This window comes from Gallinula chloropus (assembly GCF_964237585.1).
Source record: "Gallinula chloropus genome assembly, chromosome: 20".
Classification (NCBI taxonomy): Eukaryota; Metazoa; Chordata; class Aves; order Gruiformes; family Rallidae; genus Gallinula; species Gallinula chloropus.
In genome coordinates, this window is record NC_140105.1 from 6,593,226 (window position 1) to 6,620,545 (window position 27,320).

The 27,320-nt window shown below is 45.4% G+C and overlaps 3 protein-coding genes across 3 annotated transcripts in view; 1 reads left to right on the forward strand and 2 right to left on the reverse strand.

Moving 5' to 3' along the window:
- Positions 1–532: 532 nt before the first annotated feature.
- Positions 533–5,412, reverse strand: KPNA2 (karyopherin subunit alpha 2; the record flags this gene model as incomplete). The annotated part of the gene is made up of 10 exons (XM_084273611.1): positions 533–625; positions 724–873; positions 977–1,159; positions 1,244–1,477; positions 2,047–2,310; positions 2,406–2,500; positions 3,540–3,808; positions 4,622–4,710; positions 5,116–5,253; positions 5,338–5,412. The coding sequence occupies 10 exons, from the start codon at positions 5,410–5,412 to the stop codon at positions 533–535; spliced, it is 1,590 nt and encodes a 529-aa protein (XP_084129737.1).
- Positions 5,413–11,043: 5,631 nt separating this feature from the next.
- LOC311199476 (UPF0450 protein C17orf58 homolog) lies at positions 11,044–16,426 on the forward strand (the record flags this gene model as incomplete). Its single annotated transcript, XM_084273578.1, has 5 exons — positions 11,044–11,173; positions 13,066–13,668; positions 13,785–13,865; positions 15,303–15,494; positions 16,081–16,426. The coding sequence occupies 5 exons, from the start codon at positions 11,044–11,046 to the stop codon at positions 16,266–16,268; spliced, it is 1,194 nt and encodes a 397-aa protein (XP_084129704.1). The 3' UTR covers positions 16,269–16,426.
- Positions 16,427–20,124: 3,698 nt separating this feature from the next.
- BPTF (bromodomain PHD finger transcription factor) overlaps positions 20,125–27,320 on the reverse strand; it is a gene marked incomplete at its 5' end in the record, with an annotated part of 55,089 nt that continues 47,893 nt past the window's right edge. Inside the window, 5 exons of the mRNA XM_084273622.1 lie at positions 20,125–21,021; positions 23,005–23,191; positions 24,934–25,018; positions 26,008–26,200; positions 27,133–27,306. Of these exons, the coding sequence (XP_084129748.1) occupies positions 20,985–21,021; positions 23,005–23,191; positions 24,934–25,018; positions 26,008–26,200; positions 27,133–27,306 (676 nt within the window). The 3' untranslated portion in view covers positions 20,125–20,984. The remainder of the gene's footprint in view (positions 21,022–23,004; positions 23,192–24,933; positions 25,019–26,007; positions 26,201–27,132; positions 27,307–27,320) is intronic.

Here is a 27,320-nt window from a genome sequence, read left to right on the forward strand (position 1 = left end):
TAAAACCACCACCATCAGAATATAATCTCTCAAGGTCTAGACCTGCATTCTTGCCATTATGTTTTGTTAAAGAGTACTTACCATATCAGTTACCTTTTAAGAGAGCAAGTCATACAGTTAAATTTGATGTATTAATATCACTTTATTGAACTTAAAATCTAAAATCCTCTTCAAAAGACGACTCATAGTATTTGATTACAGCAATAGGTTACATAAAATGCAATAGGTTAAGAGATGTGCAGAGTAGTGCCCCAAGCTTTGTAAGAAGCCTGTATTGCGTCTACCTGCATTCTTGAGCCTGACAGGGACAGTAAGAACCACAGAGAGCAAGTATTTACAAGTATCTCAGAGAATTAAGTTTACAGTTAGAAATTCATATGTACAGTCTTGAACTGTTCAAGTATGTTTCAGTTGGACAAAGTGCTACAGGTCACAAACACAGTAGAAAACCAAGAGGCATTATTAAGACAAAGAGGCAGCCACAGCACTGGTGTGCCAACTGACTTGTAGGTGGTTACAGTATGTGCAAAACCTAGAAATTGAAAGTATTTGGAGTACTGCCCTGAATCTGGAAAGTGTAGCTAGCAGCAGTAGATTCTGGTACAACATTTTGGTCTTCTTCCTCCTAGAAGAAAAAGAATTGTTTTGAAAGATCAGTAGCATTTCAATTCAGTAGCCAGTGCTAGAATTGAGAACAGTGGAAAAAATCCTACAGCCACTTACTTCTGCTGAGAAATATTTCTCAATCAAGGTGGATGAGGCTTTGTACACTTGCTCATTTTCATGGGACTGAAGAGCTTCAATTTTGTCTAAACCTCCACACTCTTCAATCATGAGGCAAAGTTTTTCAGTCTCATTGATCTTTTCAGCAGCCTGCAAGAAACAGGGAATAGCATCAGGAAAGGTGTGTGGCACTAGCTGCTGGGGGATTTTTGCAATACCTTGGACAACAATTGAGTATACTGTCTCCACATACCAAGAAGATATTGTAAATAGCATCCAGAATAACTAACACAGTCTTGCTGTCTTTAGCTGTCAGGAGATTCAGTAGGGGTTCAACAACACCAGCCTGAACAAGATACACGATCTGGTCAATTGTTCCACCACTGGTGTAGTTTGTCACAGCCCACACAGCTTCCTTTTGAGATTTGAAGTCTCCCTATGAAGGTAAAAGCAGGGCATTTAAACACAGACAGCAGAAGCAAGAGCAAAAGCCTCACTGCAGTAAGCAGAGTTTGTTTACCTTTCTCAAAATACCAATGAGATAAGGCACAAGACCATGGTCTACAACTTGCTGAATCTGATCCTGACGTCCAGCAGTGATGTTAGACATTGTCCATGCTGCTTCTTTCTGAATGTTGTTTTTATGATGAGAAAGGAGGCTTGGAAAGACAGATAGTGCTCCTGAGTCAATAACAATCTGTGTCTGCTCATCAGTACCAGTGACAATATTTCCTATGGCTCTTAATGAGGGAGTCTGAAAAATAGAAAAACAGTACTGAAGAAGACTGGTATCACATCATCTGTGTTTCAGCAGAAAACAGACCCTCTGCTCTAGCCTTCCCAGTTAACAGCACATGCTATGCACTGAGATGAGTTTGAGCATTACATATGCAGATGTTAGATGTGCCAAGACTGCACACAAGTCTTTCCTATGCTGGCATAGGTACATCTCCTAACTACTAATGCATTTGCATTATACTGTGATAATAGTGTACATGGATCTAACTTAAAAACTGTCCTTGGAACCTGGATTTCCAACAGTAATCCCAAGTTAAAAAGCAAGCTTCAGGTGTTGACTGTAGTGCTGGCATGTGTGCTAAATCCAACGATTATGTAAAATATCTTGATTGCCATGAACAGCAATAGTCTGTTGCGTGCAGAACAGTCTCCAGGCACAAGAAGCTCAAGACTTACCTACACAAAACCTGCAACAAGCACCAGACTTGTGTGTAAGAAGCACTCAATTACACAGACACTATTCTAACTGCAGTTTCATTAAAGACTTAAACCAAGCAACTGCAGCCTGCATGTCTGATCACTTACCATTATTGGCAGTTCACTACATCCCAGGAGTTTCACAAGCTGTGGCACCAATCCGGTTTTCACTACAACTTCTATCCTGTCATTGGAACCATCTGTTAGATAGGAGAGTGCCCAGCATGTGTCTGCTAACACCTCATGGTCATCATGGTGCAAGAGTCGAACAAGAGTTGGAAGAATCTGCTCAATAGCTTCTATGGGTGGTGCAGGGTTCTTATTACGACACAGGTTTGAGAGGGTCCATGTAACGTTGCGTAAGTATCCAGACTGCAAGAGTTGAAATGAATGGGGAGCAACTATTTAGTTACTTGATCTCTTTTGCTCACTTAGTAATTGTAAGTTGAATTGTACTGCACACTTACAGCCAGAGAAGAGAGATCAGGAACAGCTAGTAGACTCAGAAGAGGCTCAATTGCACCAAATTTAATTACCAGATCTCTATAAGTAGAACCATCCCCTGAGAAAACAAACAGAAAATAGTGAAAACCAGAATGAGATGTGTGCATAGAGAATCACATGTTAGAGGATGAATTCACTCTACTGCTTAAGAAAGGCAAAATAAAAGAATAAGTAAGAGGACAACAGAAATACTGCCATGGTTAAGTCATGAAAAGCATGTGTTTTTCTAATCAAGCCACTGAGCTGTTTGTAAATAAGTAGGGACTTGCTTCTTCCTTTGAGAACATACCTAAGCCCTACCACTAGGGCAGAGGTCTTCCCATAATATGGGACTTCAAAAGCATTGTCATCATTGGTTGCATAATTGGGCTCTATAGTATAATACTGAAGGACTGTCAAAATGGACTGAGTTCTTCTATTGCGAGGTACAAAAAGCACCTTATAATTGAGTTTAAAAACCTTTTAAGACAAATGTCAAAAAGACCAAGAGACTTATCAAACAATTTTTTTTTTCTGTGTGAGGATTTGCTATTCTAAGGCACAGCTGATGGAAGTCATAAATCCACAGTAAAAATATATTTAACTGTTATGGATTTGGACCAGCGTTTTTCCCCTTTTAAGAACGGGATCCAACGCTGGTAGATCAAGCAATCCTGAAAGGTACGTGAGAAACTTCATCATATAAATGCTGACACATCACTAAGAAGCTGTTTCAAAGCAAGGAACATGATCCATCACAAAAAATTATGCAAGCCATCTGCTTCCTCCCTTCACCTTCTAGTCAGCATAAGAGCAGAGCTCACCAATAAATCATAGAAGCATCCAGTGAGATATATCAGAAAGCCCTGTGTTGCAGCATTGTTGTAACTATCAAAACTGAACTGAAATACAGAAGCAACCTACAGGTTGCCAGGTATTGCATGAGACCTCTTACACCAGGTCTGAAGATAGAGTTATCCACAGCATTCACTTCACATTGCAGAGCATGTCTTCACTTGAAAAGCATTAAGGCAGAGTTCCCATGAAACTCAGCCTGCTGAGTCAGTATAGTGTCCTCTTAAATAAGGGAACAATAGTTGTGCAGCATGTTGACATACCTGCGATATTTCCTAGAGCCCACACAGCCTGTTCACTGATGTGAGTGTGGGGAGAGGCCAGCAGTGAAATAAAGGCTGGAATAGCCCCTCCATCGACTACTGCCTTCGTTTGCTCTGATGTGCCAGAAGCAATGTTGGTCAGTGCCCAGGCAGATTCAAACTGAATAGGACTACAGTCTGCTCTACCCAGGAACGAGACAAACTTGGGAATCAAACCAGCCCGAATTATGCTGTCTATTGGGGGCTGCTTCTCTCTTGAGAGGAGTTTCCTAAGGAGGAAGACAAACAGGAAGCATTAATTTTGCCTGCAGAGATATGATCAGCAGATTAAACAGTCAAAAAAATTTCCATATTTCAAAAATAAGATTCAGCATTGCCTTAACATTCAGGGAAGGCAACACAAGGCATGAAGGAAAAAAAAAAAAAACAAACAGTACAGGAAGGCCAAACACCAGCTTCCCATTATCTCTGTTAATATTATCTCTGGCATGTCTTCACTATTCAAAAGGTACTGCTCAGCCTTTGAAATAAAGTAGGCCTGCAAGAGTTATAATATGCGTGACTCGCTAGAGGTTTCTCAGCAGACACATTAGCAACTGCCAGAAGCAGTACTGCAGCATGTATATTGCTAAACTTGCTAAGGGAGGTTTTAGATTCGGAAGTAGAGAAGTTAGGTGTACTTCAAAACCTAGTCATCTTAATGTTCACATTGTCCTAAGGTAGTTCACTACACTCTAGTGTTAACAGAGTTAAAAGATACCTTACTTCACTAAAATAAACCTTTTGTTAAATCCTACAGTTGCAGGATGGACTGTTTGCCACCTGAAACCCACTAGAAAAAATGACTACTTCTAGTATACTGTCCAGACCCTTTAAATACTTAAAAGCCATGTGATCTCAATAAAGTTATGACTACGTTAAGCAAACCTAAACATAAAGCTGACTCAGGAGTTTGTTGAAATACTGTCTGATAAGAGCAGCCATAGCTGCTGCCATAAGCAGACACAAATTGGAATATAAGCATTTCACCCTGCCTAGTTACTGGCTTGCACAGCTGAAATAGTTACCTCTAAACTCCTTACCTGGCAGCTTGAGTAGCCTGAAGCTGAAGCTCCATATTATTACTATTAACTCCTTTGACTATTTCTTCAACTGACCAGTGTGCCAAAACCTGTACAAAAGAAGTTATATGAGCACTTTGAGAGGCACATATCTTCATGACCACAGAGGCCTTCCATGCGATGCTATGACTAGACCCTGGTTTACAACCACTTCCTTTATATTAAAAGTATCACCACTGATCTCATCAGCTACAGCTTTATCGAGTTGTCTGAATTACAGGAAGCTTTTTCTTTAAAACAGTGCTTCACACAACTGTTACACTGATGCAGGAGGCTTAAACACACGTCTAAACTACGTTGAAGAGTGTTGACCCTTAGAGACAGGGTAGTATAGACTCAAGTCAGTAATTTATATTTAACAACACTGTGTCCCGCATGAAGAGTTTGGACTAGTGGGGTTGCATGAGCTTATATTGCAACACTTCCAAGTGTATCTGTTCCAACTACCTACTCACCTGATTGCTCCTGTTTTCCTGAAGGGGAGATGTAGCATCATCTGGTAAAGTGCTCACATTTCTTCTTTTAAGCATCTGGTCATCTTTCTTAGCTTTCCTCAGCTCCACATTGACTTCAATACGTCGCCTTCTCATTTCCTGCAGTATATACATTCACAGTAAGTTCTTTATTCTTACAAGAGATGATGGCTAGCTAAAAACTAATGGCAACAAAATACTCACTGTTGTATCCTTTCCTTTGTTCTTGAACCTGTTCAAGCGAGCTCCTGCTACATTGGCATTCTCATTAGTAGACATCTTGCTTAGTAGATTTGGAGAGAAACAGATAAACAATAAGCCTGAAAACACAGCAAATATATTGCAAGTTTACTCCATAAACGTTAAAAACTGAGATTAACACTTGAGAATGAGACACTTGTTCATATTAGTGCAAACAACAGCCTCCAGCTTGATCAAAGATACTAGTAACATTGCGATGATCTCTTCAAATGCCTAGCCATTACAGCAAGCTCTAGCATTAACACAAAAGCAGGAGACACATACATTGTTTTATGACCCTTCCAGCCATAGTTATCAGCAATTGCTTGTGGAAGCAAAATTAGCCTTCCTTCCCGCAGGCAGCATGCATTTCTTTTAAATCCTATTTTCCCTGTGTTGCATATACCTCATAAGCATCCCATCCTGCCCCACCCCGACCGCCTCGATGGGAACAGCAAAGCCTCGTACTGGGACGGTTCCCCGCGGAGAACTTGCTGCTGGCTGCACCGGCAGCACCCAGCAGCAGCTACACCAGTAACGAGGCAGGCCCCGCACCTTGGCCAGCGCCAAGGTGACCCACCGCTAGCTTCATTTCGGCCCCAGCGTTGCCGGGAGAACTCTCTCTGGGACGCGCCAGCCCCGCTCTGAGCGGCGACGTATGACCGCGGAGACCCTAAAGGCTCCGAAAGAACCCCTCATAGGGGCCGCCGGTCTGCCCTATCGAGCCTTCCCCTCCCGACGGCCCAGCGCACAGACCGTACCCCCGCCTTCTCACTACTGTAGGCTTGCTTGCTTGGCTTGGCTTTCCTTCCCTCCCTCCCTCCCTGCCCCCTCAGCCAGGCACCTCCACCACCGCGGGCTCCGCACACCAACCACCGCCGTCCGCCTGCTGCTGCTGCCGCCGCCGCACCTCTCTCAAGCTGTGAACACGCTACCACTACCCACAGGCGCTCCCGGCGGGATTTAAATTTCCCGCGCCCTCGCCCTGCCATTGGCCAGTTCGAGCCATAGCAACATCCTGATTGCTCGGTTTGAAATGCGCCTCGTCTCGCGATACAGGGGCACGAATCCCCACCCCGCTCCAGGAAGGACAGACCGGACGTCACGTCGTCCAATCCCCGTCCCCGCCACAACACTACAACTCCCGGCATTCGCCGCGCTGGGACGGCGCCGGGCAGACCGCAGCGCTCCCGCCTCAGCAGCGGGTCGGCAGGCTGCGCACGGCATGCCGGGATTTGTAGTCTCACAGGCGGGGCTCTGCCGGGGGCCACCCAAGGAACCGGAGAGGGCTAGGGTAGCCGTGAGGGTTGTTGCACCACGGGTGAGGTGAGGAGGGGGAGATTTTCACGCTCTGAGAGGTTTTTAACGTGTCATTTCCTCACATACAGCCTAATTTTTACTTCAGTGACTGTCGGGTCGCCGCACGCTTTTCCTGACATTCTGTTGTTTCTGGAAACGTCGTGCAGGGGAATTTAAAGAAAAGGGAATGTGAGACTGCAATTTGAAGCGACGCAACAGCGATCAGAACAGATCAAAATTAAATTGTACAGAATAGCAATAAAAGTATGCCCACTCTTGTGGCGCATCCAGAAAATCAACAGATTTTGGATTTTATCACATGGGTTCTGCCTATTTACAAGGGGCAGAATGCAAAAGAATGGTCTGCCTCACAGGAGATGTGCTTCAAACCATAAAACCTGGTGAAAAAGACACAAGTCTACCAGCAACTCAAGCGCTTCAGAATCTGTAATGTACAATTCAGAGTACTGTCACAAGCATACATTGATGCTACACCTGCGTGTTAAACCATTACATTAAACCATTTATACAAATCTGTAGATACACACGATGGTTAACAAAAGACACTCGCAGAGGACAGGGGATTACCAGTGACATTTTACACTGGAGATTACAGTTCTGAGGTTTGTTTAATAAAAAAAGGGGGGTATTTAAGCAAGAGTAGGGGATTCAAGAGAAGGGAAAGCACATCAATCACAGAGATATTGAAAAGAACTGTAGTTTGGCAGAAGAAAAAGCAGCTCAAAAGTAGGAGCTTCAGAAGGACCAGCGGGCTAGTGTGAATAGAAGTCGGCCGGGTCACAGATCACTGGCGAAAGCACAGTCCAGAGCAGCATAACAGGGACGAAGGAGACGAGGGGAGTGCAGGGAGGTGGTCCTGGGGCAGGCAGAGGACTGTCCATGGTTTGGGAACTCAGGGTGGCTTCGGGCCAACATGCCTTGGGGCGGGAGGGAGGTGTGGCAGCTTGAAGGGCCTTTACCCACACGGGAATGTAAAGAGGGAGGCTGGGCAGCTGGGGACAAACGGCCCCACAGCGGCCAAACTGCAGCTGAGGCAATGGCGACAGCAGATGCGAAAAACCGCTGTTGAGTGGAAGAAGCCCCACGAGGGGATACAGCCGGGTGTGGAACGGGTGGGACAGGGCGAAAGGCAGCGAAGCGTTTAAAGCTGGGAGGCCCGGGAAAAGGGCGGTTATGGCCCGGAGTGATCGCCTGAAGCGGGCACGCGCGGAAGGGACAGCGGACGACGGCCTCGCGCGGCGTAAGCTAACGGCCGCCGCGCGTGGCAGGCTACTAGCGCGGGAAAGGCTGAGAGCACGAACCCACCGCTTGAAGCCGGCGACCGATCCCGCTCGCCCGCCGCTGCGAGCAGCCGAGCCTCCAGGCCCCTCGGGGCGGGCAGCGCCCTGCCCAATGGTGTGCAAGGGGGGAGGACTCTGGAGGCAGAGCCATGGAGGGGAAGAGCGAGGAACAGGCGGGCGGGGCCCCAGAACATGGAAGCTCCCTTAAGGGCGGAGCTAACACCGACCGGGCGGAGCTCTTTCCGCGCAGCGCTCGCAGGCTCCGCTGGGTGACCCAGTGGCCTAATGGATAAGGCATCAGCCTCCGGAGCTGGGGATTGTGGGTTCGAGTCCCATCTGGGTCGTGCCGCAAACACTTTTGTAGCTGTGCGGGAGATCCCGTGCGGAGGCTCTCGGTCTGTCCCGCGGGCGCGCAGCGCAGTTCGGTGCTAGAATCCACCCGCACCCTACCGCACTTTTACCGCTGCTGCGGTGGCCGGGGCCGGTGGGGAAGACCCGAGGCGGAGCCAGTACCCGGCCTGGCGCTGGCACGGGCCCGAGGCGCGGCTCCAGTTCCCTCAGCTGGGCCCTCGGCCGCCACCGCCCTGTCAGCGGGACGCCTGCCCGCGCCGGGCTGTCTGCCCTGCCCGCCGTCACCGCGGCCCTTCCTAGGCGCCACCGAGCCTGGTGTCGCCGCCGCCGCCTCCCTCCTTCCCGCGGGGACTGTGCGGCAGCTCAGCGCCTCCGCCTGGGGCCCGGCTCTGGCGGGAGGACGGGGCGTGAGGCGGCCGGAGCTCCGGACGTCGCCTTGGCCGCTGCAGAGTTGTGGCTGGTGAGTGTCCCCGGCTGCCGGGAGCCCAAACGAGCCGGAGCCGGTTCGATGGAGAGCGGTTCCGCCAGACGCTGCGGGCTTGAGCCGGGGCGGACCTGAGGGCGGGCTGGCCGGGGCGCGGGGACCGTCGCCGTGTTCCGGCTACGGTCGCGTCTCAGGGTCGTGCCGTGGGCTCTCCAAAGCCGTTGCGCTGAATGCGCAGGGGAACCTGAGCCAGTCATTGTTCTGGCTGCCAGGACAGCGCTCGGCGGTCTCCTGGGTTAAGACGCGGTCGTTGCGCTGTCTGCCCCTGTTTTCCTCAGCCCAGGAGTCCTGCTCGGAATGCTTTTCCCCTCTCCGCTGCTGCTGGATACCTGAACGGTAGAAACACCCCAACGCTACTACTGTACTTTTAATCAAGTCCGGAGAAACTCATTCATACAGACATAGTCATACATTAATGTACATTGAGTTACACTAATGTAAACAGAAAACTCCCTGGAGCACAGGTCTGCAGGGCATCCATCCATCCATCCATCCATCCATCCATCCATCCATCCATCCATCCATCCATCCATCCATCCATCCTCAGCACAACCCTCAACAGCACGAGCCTGTCAGACTCGTGACTTACCTCACTGCAGATACACACGCTGGTCAAGCAGGACATGAGGTACATCTCTCACTTCTGCCTCATCATTAGTTTAAATTCCTACTATAATAACTATGCTGGGATACTTTTGGAATGAAAATGTTTAATATAACAAAAACCATTCCCTTATTTTGCACACCATCCTGGCTACTTTTCTGGGTCTTCATCTATAACTACTTGAGATAAAGCCTGTACTTTGAGGAATTTTATTAAGCTGCTTAATTAAGGCAATACAAAACAAACAGCATTTAAACTAGGCTGGACCACATGACACAGGCATTACTGATGGGCAGATTTTCTGTTGGGGGTGAGTTCTGGAGCTGGGATATAGTGTTTTCTTAGGGTAGTTAAGTCATTAATTACCTGTTGTGGTTTAACTGAGCTGCCACTAAACCAGCCGCAGAGCTGTTCATTCACTCCCCCGTGTCTGGTGGGATGGGGAGAGAATCAAAAAGACAAAGGTAAAACTTGTGGGTTGAGATAAGGACAGTTTAATAGGACAGAAAAGGAAGGTGAAGATGATAATAGTGATAAAAGAATATACAAAACAAGTGATGCACAGCACAATTGCTCACCTCCTGAAGCCGATGCTCAGCTAGTTCCAAAGTCATGCTGTTTCCCAGCTGCCCACCCCCCACCCCCCCCACCTCCCCATTACATACTGAGCACAATGTCATGAGGTATGGAATATCCCTGTGGCCAGCTTATGTCAGCTGTCCAGTCCATGTGTCCTTCCAGGTGCCCACCACCTTTTTGTCAGGGCAGTGTGAGAAGCTGAAAAGTGCTCAACTGCTTGGCAACAATGAAAACACCACTGTGTTATCAACACTCTTCTCATCCTAAATCCAAAGTGTAGCACTATGCCCACTGCAACTAAGAACATTTAACTCTATCCCAGCTGATACCAGGACAGCACCTTGAAGGCATAAAGCAGTTCACTAACTTTCACAACACCCAGTAGCAGTAGTGAGATAAACTGTCACAGTGAAAATCTTGCCTTCCAGTTGGGAACACGGGAATAAGCCTACTTAATTCAGTAATCCAAACCAGAGTTGGCTTGGTGTGTGAAAAATGTGCAGAGTTCTTCATGGTAGCAAATACCAGATTTTAAAAAAAGCTTTATCCAGGCTCAGCAGAGCTGCCCCTTGGATGGGACAGTAACTGCAATGCTTTTCAGTCTGAAGAGAATCACTGGAAAAGGTTTCTTAAACTAAAAGAGATCACCAGCTGTGTAACTGGAGGTGGCCAAAAATACCTCAATATATTTCATTGTAATGCACGTCCTTTAGAGATGCTAAATGGCATGTCCCAGCCTCTATCAGTTGCACTTCACAATGTAGTTCTCCATTTGCTCTCTATGGTTTTTCTCTACAAAGCACCATAAGGAGCAAGACCGTCCCTAAAATAAGCATCTGTCCCTGAACCCACAATCCCAATTTCATTGAGAGAAGCACAGGGCACTGCAGGCAGCGTGGACTGGTGTGCACAGGGAAGGGGGTGTCCATGCACATTCCTCCTGGGCAGGGTGGTGGGAGGCTCGCAGGGATGGGACGGCAGCAGCTTGGTCTTGCTCCAGTGGGTTGTCCAGTGAATGATTCCCGTTTCCCCTAAGGCTGCCTCTCATTAGCATGAACCGGGGGAAGGGCATAAAAAGACTCCGGTTCATTTTGTGTCTGGAAAAACTTCACTTCAAAATGACAACCGAAGTGTTGTGGCTGCTCTGCTTTGTCATTCCATCCCCTGCCAGCTCTGTGGCCGGTAAGTCTGTTCACACTCGCCGCGGGGCCGGGGTGTGTGCGCTGTTGGTACCAGGGGAGGCTGAACACGGTCCTGCCCAAGTGTCCCCCTTCGGCTGTAGTCTTTTCAGTGAGCAGGAGCAGCAATGCTAGAAGGGCTCCAGACAGAAACATTTCAACATGTTTGTAGGATGGGAATGTAAATGGCAATATTGGATTTGTCAGCGTTTGAAAGAATTAAGAGTACCTGTCAAAAGCAGGTAGCTGGCTGGTGCCCTGATGCTGCTGGACATCCTTCGGCAATTAACATTTGGCTTTCTTCTGTGCATGAGACTTTTTATTTGCAGATAACCTCTTCCTTTCAGTCTCTTTCCCCTTCCCCATAATCTCCAGATTTTAGTTTATTTCAGCATGCTCTGTGCTGTCATGTGTGCCTGCAGCATGCCACTCTACAGATTTTATTTCTTTATTTTAGCACCTCACTGATGTTACAGAAATAAGATACACATCTATTCCATTGGGAAGGAGAAGCCCAGGAGCTGATTATGTTGCAGTTGTGTTTCTTAGGTTGCAGGAGCTAGGCAGGAACATGCTGGTATAGAGAAATGAACCTCAAGGTCCTGAACGGACTGAGTAAAACAAACTATTTCTTGTTACAACCCATGACTGAGAAGGCATGATAAACTAGTAGAAAAACATACAAACCCAAGAACAAAACACCTGTTCACAGCTTACAGATTCATATTGAAACATCTCCAAAACACCCTTGCCTATTGCTTCCTTTAGCTTGGACTTCTTCCACCCCCTTTTTCATCGACATTCTTTTGACTTTACGTGTGGCCAGCCCAAATATCAGGGAATCTTTCCCATGACAGCAGCTGGTGAGAGCAAGGGGGGGGAGAAGTGGCAAGGTCAGCAGTTGAGTCAGTTACAGAAGATAAACGGGGATGTTGTTCATCTCTCTATGTCAAGTATCTCTTTTCACATAAGGAGTTAGGATCAGCCTCCTACACGATGCTAACCACAGGCAGTGAACACCCAGACAGCGGCTGTGTGTGGGTGAACTCTTTTATAACTGTGCTGGCTAGCTAAAGGCATGTTGTGAAGGACTGGAGTAAAGGCAAAATGAACAGCCAGAGGAAATTTCTCTCTTCCCAGGCTAAATGGAAAGTAATTTTTCTTTGTGAGGTCCAAATGATCAAGGTAAAGTTGCTTAGGCAACTGTCTTGCATGCGTGAACAGTGTCATTAAGCCTCTCCCATTTCTCACTAGATTCCCAGACACTTCTCTCTTTCTCAACCCTCATCCTCTCAACTTCAGAAAAGCCTTGAAATAACTGCTACTCAGCAGCACTAGCCCAGCTACTGGTACTGCTACTGTCCAACTCTGGGCTGCAAAAAAGCCAGAGATCCAACACTGTGGATAAAGATCTTTCCAGTAGCGTTCAAAGCCCCAAGCCGCTGAAGAGTGCAGATGACATTGTCAATAAGGCATCCCATGGATGGGAAAACCAAATAGCTCTGTTGTCATGGTCTTTTAAACAAGCATCCCAAATGGCAACGTGAACCCTGTTTCCTCAGATGCTCCCTGGAGATTCAGGCTTTTGAGAAAAGGGTTTGTTTATAAGTCATGTTTTTAATTTACAACAATAATAAAGTAAAAATGCAAATCTCCTGTGTTTTGCTCACACAGCTGCATTCTCTGTGTTAGACCTTCCATGTCTGAGTACAGAAGAATGAGGAACTCTACCATATTTCATCTGTTGGAACTATTTATATTCACTGGCTATATTGCCATATTGTTAAAAGCACCTCTTACGGACCTGAGCCTCACATCTCCCAGGTAGTTCCCATTTGAAAGCATGTGGAATAAAAAAATCAAATAGTAATTTGCTCTTCTTTTTTCTGTTCATAGGATCCCTGCCCTATGCCAAGAAACCCACCCAGACCCTCGGCAAACATGCACCCGCACAAGTCAAACTGCCAGCCTGGGGCACCAGCAGTGCCAGAGGGAATCACACACAACGCTGGCTTCTGTCTCCGGATCTGCAGCAGCCCCAACCTCCTGAAATCATCTCCCTCTCATCAGACAAAACAAAACACACCAAACCTTCTCTAGAAAACAGCACAGGGCTGAGGAAACACCTCTTGTGGTATGGGGGGGCCCTGCCACTGGAGAGCCCGACCGAGGGGCCTTCTCCTGCCTCCGTGGGCTTCAACCACGCACACAGACAGCACGTGGATAGACGCCTGGCCGAGGCTGCCAACAGCGTGTCGGCTCACTTCCATCAGGCAGCATCTTCCTACCAAAAGATGACATCCTCAGTGGAGGCTCATCCTTTCCTAGACTCTGGAGCAGCAGAGTCTGATGATCCTAACACACTGGATCTCTTCAACCGACCAGGGAAGATAATTCCCTATAAACGTTTTGATCTCTTGAAAAAGATCCCCAAACCCTCCTGGGTCACCAACCGCCAGTCATCCAGCTTGCCGTACCACTTCAGCATGCTGAGGAAAGGTAAGGGGATAGCCTGCTCTGGCAAGGGGTACAGTGAGCTTTCCAAAGGCTGGGTGGCCTAATTTGGATGGAATACCCCCAAAGGGCCCTCCCCTCATTCTGTGTGCCTGTTGTAGATGGCGATAAGGAGCAGGCATGTCAGACTGAGTGCAGGAAGGAGAGGGATGAAGTGGAGGCCTACTGCACGAGTGAATTCGGTAAGAGCTGCGGAGACAGAGCTGGCGCCTGCTTTGTTCTTCTGTTACTGACATTTCACTTCTGCTTTTAAGATACTGTGTCACTGGGTATGTTAAATAGTTACTCAGTACACTGAAAAGACCCATCACAGCTCTTCATAAATGTACTACAAGCAGTACCAGAGCACAGGTTACCCTTTCCCTGCCTTGAGCTAGTGTTGCTTTCCATCCCTGAAAGGAAGACAAGTGTTCTTGCTGCTGGTCATCTGTTTTAGATACTCTAAGATTAAACATTGTGGCTGTGTTACTTACCTCTTACCATTTGGTGATTTGGGGCTGCTGAAGTCTCAAAAGGAGAATCAGAAAGCAGAACTGTGATCCTCTCTGTACAGAAGATTCTCCTTGAAGTTCCTTAGGGTCTGATGGTTTTAGTCCGTGGGTCCAAGTTGATGAAGTCAGATGGTAAATAGCCTAGCACTTCTGTTTGAGAGTAACTGTTTTCTGACTGAAATCTTGCCTTGCATTTACAAGGTTGTGAAATAGATACCAGCTTTTTCTCACAGTATTTTAAGAGATAAGCAAAATACATGACTAGTGGTAACAGATGTTTCCATTTGTAGAATATAAACACGTTAGGAGACATCTGTTTTCTCTAAATGGAGGAGTCAGGAAGTGCTTTCTACAAATACTATATTCTTTAATTTTTACCACTCTCATGCATTCCTGTCCAACACAGGCCCTGCAGCGACCTGACCCCTGTCTGGTTCAGCCTCTAACAAGCCAGTGCAGTGCTCAGGCAGCACTTTGCACCTCTTCACATTTGCGGTGCAGGGTGATGAGTGGCTCAATCAGAGCTCTCTCAGTGAGGCAGGTGTAACTCCAGCTGAGACATGGCTTTACCTTACCTCACACAGCTGCTGCTTTCTGACTCCTGTGGCCAGCTCAGCACTTGTTAAAGCCACAAACCAGGCAGACAGTGTGAAGTGCTGGAGCATACAGCATGGCCTGTGGTGTGCCCTTGCCTCTTGCTATGACAAGAGCCCTTTCTGTCAAAAGCTGAAGCCTTTTGTTAGCAGGTTAGCTTTGGATCTTGCGGTGAAGTTTTCAATTTGAAAATTTTCCTTTGTTAGGTAAATGTATCTTCTTGTTATATATCAGAGCAGAAAACGGGATCACTTCATCACTTTCTTTTGCAACATTTTGTAAACTTCACTAAGAGACATCTCAGACCTGTAATCATAACAGGGTTGGTACCTGAGTGACAGCCAAGGTGATGACCTCATCAAATGTGATTATTTGAAGCAACTCCTACTTTCAAGACTGCCTGCTACCGAGGCAAACAATTTCTGCTGCCACTTACTTCACAGCATTTTAGATGAGAGCCTTCATATATACCCTGAGTTGCCACCAAGACATGTGATCTGACACTTGCTTTTTTCCTCCCCTCCCTTGAAACAGCCGTGAACGGAATCGTTTATAACATGGAGCAACTGGGGAGCGGCGTCCGCTTGATTACGCTGCTGGTAAACAGCGATGGATTGTACAAGATGAGTCGCCTGTATGTTACTCCTGATGCCTTCTTCTTTCGAGTTCACATTCTAGTTGTGGATACTTTAAACTGCAGTAAACCGTGTCCAGACTTTAAACTTGGTAAATAATTCCAGCTAAATCCATTCCATTATTCCTCCTGCATGCAGTGCAGTGTTAGTCTGCCCTAGTTTAATAGGCTTATCCCCTGGGGCTGTGAATATTTGGGAAAAAACAATTATTTACTCTAAAACTGGAGGGCTTTTTCCTTCCCAGTTTCTCTAAACTTTCAGAAGAGAACCAATTGTGTGAAGAAGTCAGGTAGCAGCACAGTCCTCCTTTCTTAACTTTATCCAGTTTGGAAACTGTGGCAAAGTTTTCAAGATTGAGAAAAAAAATTAGATAAAAATTAAGCAGGAGCTTAGATGATTCTTTGTAAGTAGTCCAGTTCTAAATGCAAGTCTATCAAATACCAGCATTTCCCCCAAACCTTCAAATCACAACACAACACAGGAAATCAGTATTTCCATGCAAACACAACCCACAAGTCCCACTGAAGCCCAGGGTGTCGCTGGACTGAGCCCCAGGTTCAGGGAATATTCCGGCAGGGTGCAACTCACTTATGTTCATCCATCTGTGGCCCTTAGAGTGAGGGTGGTGGTGAACACCACTCTCTCCTTGCAGCATGGACGTCTTGCTTGTTTTGCAGGCAGTAGATACATTGTGATGGGTCGGATCTACCACAAGAGACGCCAGATCCCTGCCAACCTGCTGCCGTTCCTGCGCGGGCGCCTGAGGCCAGGAGATGGGCTGCTCCGGAGCAGCAGCAGCTACGTGAAGAGGTTCAACAGGAAGAGGAACCGCAGAGTGCAGGCGGCTCACACCAAGTGCCGGTAAGGCCCCAGTGACCCCCGGCCAGGGCAGGGCAGCAGCAGAACTCACCTGCCAGAATAAACCCAGGTTAGCAGCAGCGGGAGGCGCTTCTCTCACCTCTGAACAGGCTCTGACAGGACACTCGTGTTTGTGCCTTAGTGAATGCCAACAGAATGTTTCCAGCAGGCATCTGTGTAGTGCAGAGTTCAGCGCAGAGGTCGGTCTGGGGAACATTCACTGGTTATGATTTTGCTCCAGCTGTTTTTAAAGCCACACGTTGTTATTGCCACCTCTGCTGCAACGTACCCCTAATAATCTGTAGCATTTGTAAAGTAAAACTCTGGAGGTGTTTTGCTCCAGGCACCCAAGAAGAAACTGCACTTTCAGCCCTTTAACCCTGAAGAAATGTTGGACAATGCCATAGCTTTTTCTTGAGGCCGTCCATTGTTTCCACACAGTCCTGCCCCAAGTGTACACACAAGGAGCCAGCAGAGCTCAGTATCACTTGGATTGTTTTGGCTCCTCAGACACGTCCGGATGACTTTAAAAACACTGCACCATTCTTCCAGCAGCTGGATTTTCACAAGCATACAAATAGCTATGTAATTATGTGAGTATATGAATACACTAACTGAAAGCACATCACGTAACTGCACAACACACATGCCCAATTAGGCTCACAAATAACGGCCTGAGCTCATGCCAAGGAATGCAAAATAAGCACGATTGCACGCATGTTCTGTACGCCTGGTGATACCACCGGCTCCTCGAAGGTTTAGTCCTCCAACTCTGTCCTGAGTGTCATTTTCCTGTGAGAAATATTGCCAGATTTGTACTTGTACATCAGTAAAGTTACTTGGATCTTAAGTTTTGCTGTTCCCAGAGTATTTACAAATCTTTTAAAGAAACTAAGAAAATATTCCTGGGGTTCTGTAAGACACAAAAAGGTTAAAGCTGCTGATGGTAAACAACAGCATTGCCTGTTTGGCAAGTCAGACAAGGATTTTAACAGACATTAAAAAAAGGGGAAATGCAGTCTAGTGTAAAAAAATTAGAGTAGTACCTATGGAACAGGAGGCTGTGGCGGCCGTCAGCATCTTCTGTCTTGAAGCAAAGGTCATTCTCACACAGTTGTACCTCTTGCACGCGTCTGCAGCTTGAGCCTGCGTCACTGGGAAGCTGCAGAGTAGTGGATGGGCTGTAGGTTACACTGTACCAAGTATTTCTTGGTATGAAATAGGAAGCAAACACCAAGAGCCAACATCATGTTTTGGGACCCAGAAGGCTGTTACTATAGGACAGAAATTTACTCGTAGCTCATGTCTACCTAAAGGAAAAAAAAGGCACTGTCTCACTTCAGAATGTGCAGGAGTTTGCTTGGAGCAGCACAGGGAGATGGAATTTTCCTGAGGCTGTGAGGGGGCTTTTGCTTTGGCAGAATGACTGTTCCTGGCAACAAATCAAAGCACTGGAGGGGACTGGGAGGACAGGAGATGGAAAGAGGAAGGGTTACATGTGCATCTCAAGTTTGTTTCTATTTTCAGCTGAAGTCCAGGCACTAACCAGCAGGTCCTACAGCCACCCATTTGCCCAGAACAGCACTTAAGTATCTTCCCCACCCCCCAGACATTACTGCAATCTAAACCAGGCCAAGCGTGGGTACAAGAATAACATCCATGGCTGGATCTCATTTTGATTGTCTCTCGGAAGAGATAAGTAACAGTACACCAGTGCTAATGACACCCAAAGCTGAGCACAGCACCAGTAACCACCACACCACCTCTGCACTATGCTTGGGGGCAGCTTTGCTCTAGGAGCAAGTCTGAAGAGCAAGTGACTCTCCATTCCCTTTTTGCATTACAAAACCATTTTACTTTCCCTTTCACTCATCACAGTGTCACCTCAGCAGCCGAGCAACACGCGGCTGCATTTCACAGCCCAACCACAGTACAGCTGGAAGTACAGCTGGCTTGTCACACGCCAACTTACACAGTGAAGAAAAAGTTCCCAGATCAAGGGTGATCTTCCCCTCACCACTTCAGAGCCCTCACAGCGTTAATGGCACAGAAGGGAAGGTGACTCTTCCCTGCAGTAGCTGCTGTGGTGATTTTGATACCTCACAATAAAGAATTTTTTCCCCAGCAGAATATGAAAATTCTGCAGCCAAAAGACAGACACCCAGGAGTAGAGGAGCACTGTCATCCAGCCAGGGGTTTACTCAAGGCTTTTTTGTAAGCCCAGCTTTTTACTCTAAACATCCATCAGCTGCTGTGGGAAGTAAGCCTAGACCAAGGAGAACTGCTTTGGATTTGTGTGAGGAGACAGAAGGAAAGTCAAGCTGGTACAGCTCCCAGTATCAAAGTCTGTGTTACAGCATAAAACCATCGTGAAACAAAGGCTGCATTAATTTATAAAAACACAAAGAGGATGAGTGGACAGAGATCACAAACCTTCAGAATGCTCCCTGCTTGTAAGGAAGGTTGGGTTTAATTACAAGAGCCTTGTCAGTTGCACCATTTAACTAGATCACCACTAATACATCAAGAAAAGCACCTCGATCTACTGAACGGCCACCAAAACACCTAGAACAGGCTCTCAGGAAGGTGAAAACGTATGTATGGGTCATTTCCTTCATCTGCCCAATTCACATTTAATCTGGCAAAGCCAAGACCTATCTATACACCACCACTGTCAAATGTTTCATTAGAAACACCACCAGGTCAATGTCAAACACGTTACTTTATTTGTCTAGGATGATGTGTCCTTTAAGGTACAAAAAAGTACTCTTCAGTTTGCCACAATTTGTTAAAAGCATAGCAAGCTATTGCCTACAGGTAGGAAAGTTTTAAACGATGTCATAGATATATTTATGTAGGAATAAATAGTACAGAAATAGGGTGAAGTTTTGAGGAGATGCAGGATATGTTCAAACACTGTTAAAAGTTTTTCCTGGTTGCATTAAAACCACAATGCTTACAATATGCAGCATTTGTTTAAAAGTCAAAGGACAACATAATCTAAAGGCTAACTCTTCTTTAAAAAGCATAAATGGATTATTGTCTTCACATTGAACAGTTATTTTTAATTTTCACATATAGGTTAAGTGACAACATTTGTATGTACAAAAAGCCACTGGTTTTATTAAGATAAAATTATCCCAGAAGAACCTGTACACCTGAGCCTGGAAGTGTAAGAAAGTGTGGTCAGTAGCAACATCTCTTTAAGAAAAATAACAGAAGAGGTTCTTGCATAGCAAGGTGTGAGGTTAAACCCAGAGGAGCTTGTCCATACATCGGGTAGATCCCAGCTCGCTGTGGAACAGAAGTTAACTGTGATTAGTGCAAAAGCTAAAGGTGGTTGAAGAGCTGCGAACAAACCATGGCTGAGAACATGGCTGGGAGCTACAGACAGGTCACACAGAGAGTCGTTCAGAGAGGCAGCACGGAGGGACAGAGTGGAGGGAACGGCAGCAGCATCCGTGCTCTGCATCCTCTTGTGACTTCACTTCCCCCTCACAGCAGCTCCTCAGGCAGGATGCCGCCGAGCCGTCCGGATGCCCTTCAGAGATACAACCGTGCTGGGTACCGTACATTCCGCGGGTACCTGGCACAACACCGCTTCCTCCAGCGGTGGGCAGTGACACAGCACAAAACACTTCCTACCCCCTGATCTGTTACAGCCGTTTTGGCACCACAGCAGAGATGTTACGGAGGGATGACAGCTGCTGGAGGAGGGGATGTGGCAAGCGCTCCCTTCGGAGCGAGATGAAGCCAGATCCCCCTGGCCACTCCCCTCCCCTCTTACTGAGATACCCAAACAGATCCCCAAAGTGTTACAGACGTATTCGCGCACACTCAAAGACACCTACGTCTGTGGGGAGAACAATTATCTCCATTTATTTTGTTTCATATACATCCATATTTTGAATTTTAATACAAAAGAAAAAAATTAGAATCTGACAAATGTTTACAAACAAGATACCTTCAAATAGATTTTACTCATTTCAGTCTGGTGCAGAGTAAATGACAAATTGTACTGTTATATTCAAGGCAACAGAGTCTGTAGTCCATGACCACTTAGCCCAACTTTTATGCAAGCTTAATTGTTTTTATCTACCATGAATGATAAACTCATTGTTGATTCCCAGTTCTGAGTGTGTGCACATGTGTACATAGCAGCTCCTTTCATAGAAAGAAAAGACATCTAGAGGTCTTCTTGTACTTTTACCTACAGGAATCATGTTAAGATACAGAATGGATTACATGTAACCGGGGCTGGGTTTTATAAGAAAAAATAATTAGCTGACAAATGAGGGCAGCAATAAAAAAGCGTCTTTTTTGCAACAATAAATAAATACAGTCAAAGTTTTCTGTGTGGACTTTAAACCAGCTTCTTCACTGAAGAACAGACGTGGCATTTCCATGGAGTTAAACGTGACCCCATTTACTGTATCTGTTTTCTTGCTCTCTTTCTCTCTCTCCTTCAACAAAACAAAGGTTTCCTGCTTCTGCCACAATAGTACAACAATTTGATCTTGACAAGAAAGTGGTGCTGCTGATTTTTATTTCTTTGTCCTTTGGACAAAATAAGCCAAGAATAGAATTTGACTGTTGTGACCAATAAAAACGCAGTTTACATCAAGTCTTGTCAGGATAACCTGACTAAAAACATCTGGCTCCTTAATTAAAAATTTTCAGACAACCAGATTCTTGCTCGTGTGTTAGGTTAACACGCTGAACTCTAAGAAGCTGTAGACTGCAGTTTGTTGTTATGGGACCTGCAGAATACAGAAGAAAGTGAAGAATTAAGCACCCTTCGTTTTGGAGAACACAGTTGCTGCAAGGTCTTGCCAAGGGGAAATTGCAGCGAGGGACTTACCACCATGTTGCTTCCATTTATCCCTCCCCCCGCTTCAGAAAAAGAACACTTAAAATAATTCTCTCTGAATTTTAAGCACATTCTTTCTCTCTTACTGTATACAAATATTTCAGTACTTGTAAAACGCAGCGTGTCACTGGAATAGTCCAAAATGCCTGAAATCTGCTTTACTCTCATATTTACACAGTAGTCCATTAAAAGGAAAGCAAAAAGACATTGTTAATTGTGAATATTTATCCGGTATAATTTGTTTAAATTTATCAAGAATCTTTGGATTAATTTAATAGAAAAAACCTGAACAGGCATGTTAAAAATCACATTTTGCTAATCAGAGTTCAGCAAAACTCCTCTTTGACATTCACAGTTTTATTAGTGACTGAAAATAAAACAATGAAATACATGGTTTCCAGGATGAATGTTCCTTTTTCTCAATACAGCGTTCAAGCAATGGGACACTGCCCTGTCCACACAGTGATGTAACCAGCACGGCTGCTGGCAATGAGAAACAAAAACCCAGCGACAGGGACTGTTTAGACAAATGATCTGGATTTTTAGGGCAGTTTAATGTCATTGAATTGTACAATAAAAGTAAGTGACCCCAACATCCAGTTCTGATTCCAGTTTAAAAGTTCAGACTAAAGATATCACAATCTGCAAGAAAAGAAAGAACATGGATGGTATAAATGAAAAACAATAACAAATAAGATGCAGCAATGAAATCAGTGTGCAAGCAGTGACTGCTGGATAACCAGCTACAGCAAGATGACAGAAACATGAGTGAAACTACCTGATAAAAATCCTTAACAGACTATTAAACTGGAAAGCAAAATGTTGGACTAAGTCATTTGCTCTCATTCCTGATCAGCCCAACTCTCACTGCACATGGAAAACCAGTCGGCTCCCACAGCATCAGATAAAAGGTGCAGCTTTCCAGTTAGTTCATGACAAAGGGATGGAATCCCGTGTTAACGTCCTGACTGTTACAGGCAGATGGACAAAGTTACTACTGCACACACACAACTTCTGAGCGATGCTGAACGGCGTCCAATACTCAGAACTTGGCTACAGCTGCCTCTTGTTGGACTAGAGCAGTGACAGAGGAGAAACCTGTAATACCCCGTTGGCGTGATGAGCGAGCTGGGTTTAGGAACAGCGGGAGGAAATGCCAGGTGATAACTGGAGTAGCACTACCCAGCTCCCACACACCCGCTACTGGGCGGAAGCAGCAGGGACATGGCAGTAGAGCCATGTATTCTGTTTCAGGAATGCCTGTGTGAGGGAAATACTCCACAACATTCCTTCTACAGAAAAGCACTGGGAAAAGCTTGATTTTAAACGGTAAATTTGGAATGGTGTTTAGTTTCCCACACCCTGCTTCACACCTAACTTCCTCCCTGTTTCAAATAGGGTGAGTTATAAAAGGATGAGAGAAGCAGTAAAAACTATTTTAATTTCTTGCACTGGATTCCAAGCCTTGTGGAAGGGTTGTCTCTCTTCAGCCTCTGAGAAGTGTGTACTGCGCAGCGGCGCATTACCAGAGCTCAGAACACACTGTTTGCCCTGGCCAGAAAATGGTCTCATCAGATTCTCTGCAGCAATGACTTGAAATGTCCTATCACACATTTAGATGCAACTTTAGGCAGTATCATAACGACTCAGTTTGAACAAACATGTAACTTCCACAATTGCATTTAAGCCTTAGTTCTGACAGGAAAGGACAGGTGGCTATTGCAGAACAGGTTTGCTTTTCCTTTAAAAGAACAGTAGCTGGTAGAGCGCCCGGAGAGGCAAATCCCTGTACGAACGCAAGGGAAGCTTTTAAAGCACTGAGGAGATCTCAGAGCACAACAGAACATCTACGGTTAGGAAGACATTAACTTACCTGCTTGCCTTAAATCCTTTTAGTTTCTGTACAAAGAATGATTCAAGCACTTCTGCACATTGGTAAAAAGGGGAGTCACTGGGATTGTAGTAACGACAGTTATCAAAAATTTTGGTCATATCTGCCACAAACTCCGTGACCTTTTTGTAGTAACGTTTCAGTATTCTCTCTTCCATGGTGGCAAGGTCTTTAAAGAAACCAGAGATTATTAAAATCAGAGATTTTCATCCCCAGTAGAAGCTCACACTGTGGGAAGCACAGCCTAGCTAGGTTAGCTGCTTTTCCAGGGATGCTGGTTGGGATGTGGTGACACCAGCAGGTCTCTTTCTGAACAAACACTTGTGCACAAGTGTGTCCTGATCAGCTAAATTAAACTGTGAGTATCAAAATGGCTTTGGAAAACTTGTGTCTCTGCAGGAAGCTATCTGCTTTCTCTGAAGAAATTAAGGGACAATGGGGATTCAGTTACATGTGTTTTACTTTCCTTATAGCGCCCGCTGAAACCAGTTGTTGTGAGTGCCCACAGAACAGCTATCTAAACCCTCTGATCACATTTTAATTTGAAGCCCTGACTGGCTTTGAATGAACCATCAATCTGCAGGGGTATGTGGACACTGCCACACAGCACAGATTAGAGGCTGCCTGTGCAGGGTCCTGAGGGGCACGGCTCTCATCTCTGCTAAGACCCATCTCTGAGGTGGAATGGTGCAGTAAGCACCCATCGCCCAAGTGTGATGCCAACGCAGTGAGAAGTGCCAGTTCCAAATGCAGCTGTCTGAATGTACAGAGGCACTTCTAGCTGGAAGAACAAGGGAAATGCCCTTAGAGTGCTCATGCTGAGACACCAGCAAGGCCAGAATGTGTCAAACAGATGGGGCTGGATTGCTGATAGCATTTTATAGATATTTACTTGTACACTTACAAGTGGATTTTCCTGCTAGTTAAGTCAGGGATAAATGCACTTTTAAAAATAAATACTTCGTTGAATCATCACATGCTTAATTATAATGTCATTTGAGTTTTCCCTATAAACTTTAACTCATCCATTATGGAGCAGTTATTGTTTAGCATTTTTGTAACAGCACAAGCAAAACTTTGAAACAGAAAAGGACACAATTTCTAAGCAAAGCGTTATTTACAGTCAACATAGTACAATTTTGCCAAGACACTAAATCTGCCTTTCCTATTCCTAGGGTCAGTGAACCGGTGGGAAAGCTCAAAAAACAAACTAACTCTTATTTAGACACATGATAAGGTATTGGTTCAGTAATTGGAAGGGAAGGAACAATATTTAATGCCACCATTTCTTGCAGGTGAGTTTTCCTGAGAGGGTTCACACACAAATGTAGATCTAAACTTTCTCCTGAACACTATTCCTAAGCATATTCCTACAGCACTAAAGCTACAGCATCACCTCTTCCACCTTTCCCCACATACACAACAGGAGACAACGCTTGTTCCTAGAGCTTTAAAGACAAATGACATATAAGAAGATGTAACATGCTCTCAGATCAGATGAAGATAATTTTCAATTCTGTCTTAAGTTGCATGTCACACTTCACACCACGTCCTCTGCAAGCTCGAGAGTACACACCCCACACTTTGTAGGTGCAGAAAAGGACAGAAAAACACCCAAGCAGAGCAAAAAACTGTCCTCTTGAAAGAAACTAACCCCCAAGCATTCTGTGCTACTGCTGCACTGAATTTCACATTTTATATGTGACACTGACAGTATTTAGGTTCCAGGAGTCAGCTCAGGAGTTGATATATTAACCCTCATGAACTTTCAAATACATGAGTGGGCTGTCTGACTGCAGCAGCTGTGTCTTCTGGCCAACACAGCTTTGAGATCCCTGGATGGAAATGGTCATTAATTTGATATTCAAAGTCCCAAATCCCCTCACTCATGTATTGCTCAGAAACACTTACCCATCGGTTCTTTAATAACACCATAATAATCTGGTGCATCGTTGGGGTCTACCGGCTCTAGGAACGGCCATGCCATCTTGTGAGCCTGTCAGGGGAACAAGACAGAACCACAGGAACATTTAGTGGCCACATGTGTTCATTATACTCTGACATGCCAAGGTTGAGGGCAGAATTTAAGGAAGCAGCACAGCATCACATGGGCCACGGTGTTCACGTTCAAGTGCTCTAAAATGAATTGGTTTTCATAAGTGTCTGCAAAATGCAGAACACTGCACGACATTACTCTTTGAGGATTTCTGTCACTACACAGTTATTCTATCAAGATTCTCAGTACTTCTTTACAGTTAGAGCAGAATCTGTGTCTGTGAGTGACAGATAAACCAGGAATGCAGTGTAACAGGCTGTGATGTTATTCTTATTATCAGGATGCCATCGTTCGTACGCTGGTAGCTGTTTTCTGGGAGAGCACCACTGGAATTAGTAACTCTGAGATGAAGAGCACAGACATGCAGGTCAGCAATCACACACAGTTCATCTGAGAGCAGAACATGGCACTCCTACACCCTTTGGGTACTTCCAGTAAACCTGCTTCCTTAGAAGCCTGCCACTGAAGAGACTGCTCAGTTTCAGTAGCTCAGGAGCTGTGAAGGCCTCACAATCGTGAAGGCCTCACAATCGTGAAGGCCTCACAATCGTGAAGGCCTCACAATCGTGAAGGCCTCACAATCGTGAAGGCCTCACAATCGTGAAGGCCTCACAATCGTGAAGGCCTCACAATCGTGAAGGCCTCACTATCGTGAAGGCCTCACTATCGTGAAGGCCTCACTATCGTGAAGGCCTCACTATCGTGAAGGCCTCACAATGTGAATGTTCCTCAGCACAGTATTGTCAGTGAAGTTTGATGCTGCCAAAGGCATTTTTCAGTAATTAAAGACAGAACTGGGGAAAAAAAAAAAGCAACTTTGCTCTTTTCTTTTTAAAAAGTCTCAAAGATCTGGAAGAGGAAGCAAAACCTACACACAACTTGGTCCTGCACAGCGAAGCACTGCGCTTTGCTGCAGCCCTCATTCTCACCTGTAAGGAGCGCAGTACTCTTCTCAAGCCTTCATAGTCTTTATCAGTGAGCGGACTGAGCACAGTCATGGCATCTTCTGTGGACTGACATTGTGGACACACATACTCATCAATGAGATCTGCCTCACTTTGCAAAATGCCCACACAGCGCCCATGATACCAGTTCTGACATCGGTCGCAGCCAATATAGAATCTGTAAGAGCCAAAACACCGTTAGCAACTCGATCGATTCATTCCAGGTCACATTTAAACACATCAACCTGCAATCCCCTGCACACAAGCAGACACTTGGCACAATTAAATACAACAGTGTCACGTGAGAATATCGGAGTGACAAACTCTAATTACGGTATTCAAACTGCTTCTGTGTTCACAAACAGGTTCAATTACAGGTCATTTCAAAATTAGTTCCTCAGTGTTATACTGGGCACTTTCAAGCAAACAAGATTTCAAAAATCATCCCTCTGCTTTAGAGGTGAAAAGAACAGTGTAATGCCAACAGTCTCACCCAGCCCGGACTCCAGAACAATTCAAGATAGTTTTGCACAAACTGGACTATAACTAGGGCTCGTTTCACTCTGCACAAACATTTGTCGTATGGGAGCTTCAGTCTTGTGCTTGAACACAGAAGGGGCATTCTATGACACAAAGCCTGACAGTGAGAGACACCAACCATGTACCCCCAGACTCCAGTTATGCTTTCTATCCAGATCAGACTAAAGCACAAATAATCGAGTAAATACTACATTTGTCTTTTAATCCTAATTCTCCCTTGTTAAAAAATCAAAGGGAAATATTTAAAACAAATCCCAATTTAAAGCACATGGGTTCTTTTTAAAAACAAACAAACAAAAAAAACCCAAAACAAGCAAAACCAACCCCCCAAACAAACAAAACCAACAGCCAAACCCAACACATTATGAGCACCCTGAGAACGTCACTTTTCCTAAACATTTACATAGAAACATTTTTGGGAGAGGAAGACAGTTACTGAAAAGCAATTTGTATCACGAATGAATACAACATATGCAGAATAACTTCTTTTTTCTTTGCAAGGAACAGGTAACCACAGTCAGAGCAGTTTGCTACCTAAACATTAAATAAGAGGTTCTTATCAGAACTCACTGTGACTCATCATAAGGTGTTCTGCAGATACAGTACAATTCCTCACTGCTGCCCTCTTGTGCCCGTTTACAATCATTACAGATGTACACATCCATTTTCTTAGCCTCCTTTTCTGTGATGCCAACACATTCTCCATGATACCAGTTAGTACAAAGATCACAGCCAATATAGAACCTAAAAGTATTCAC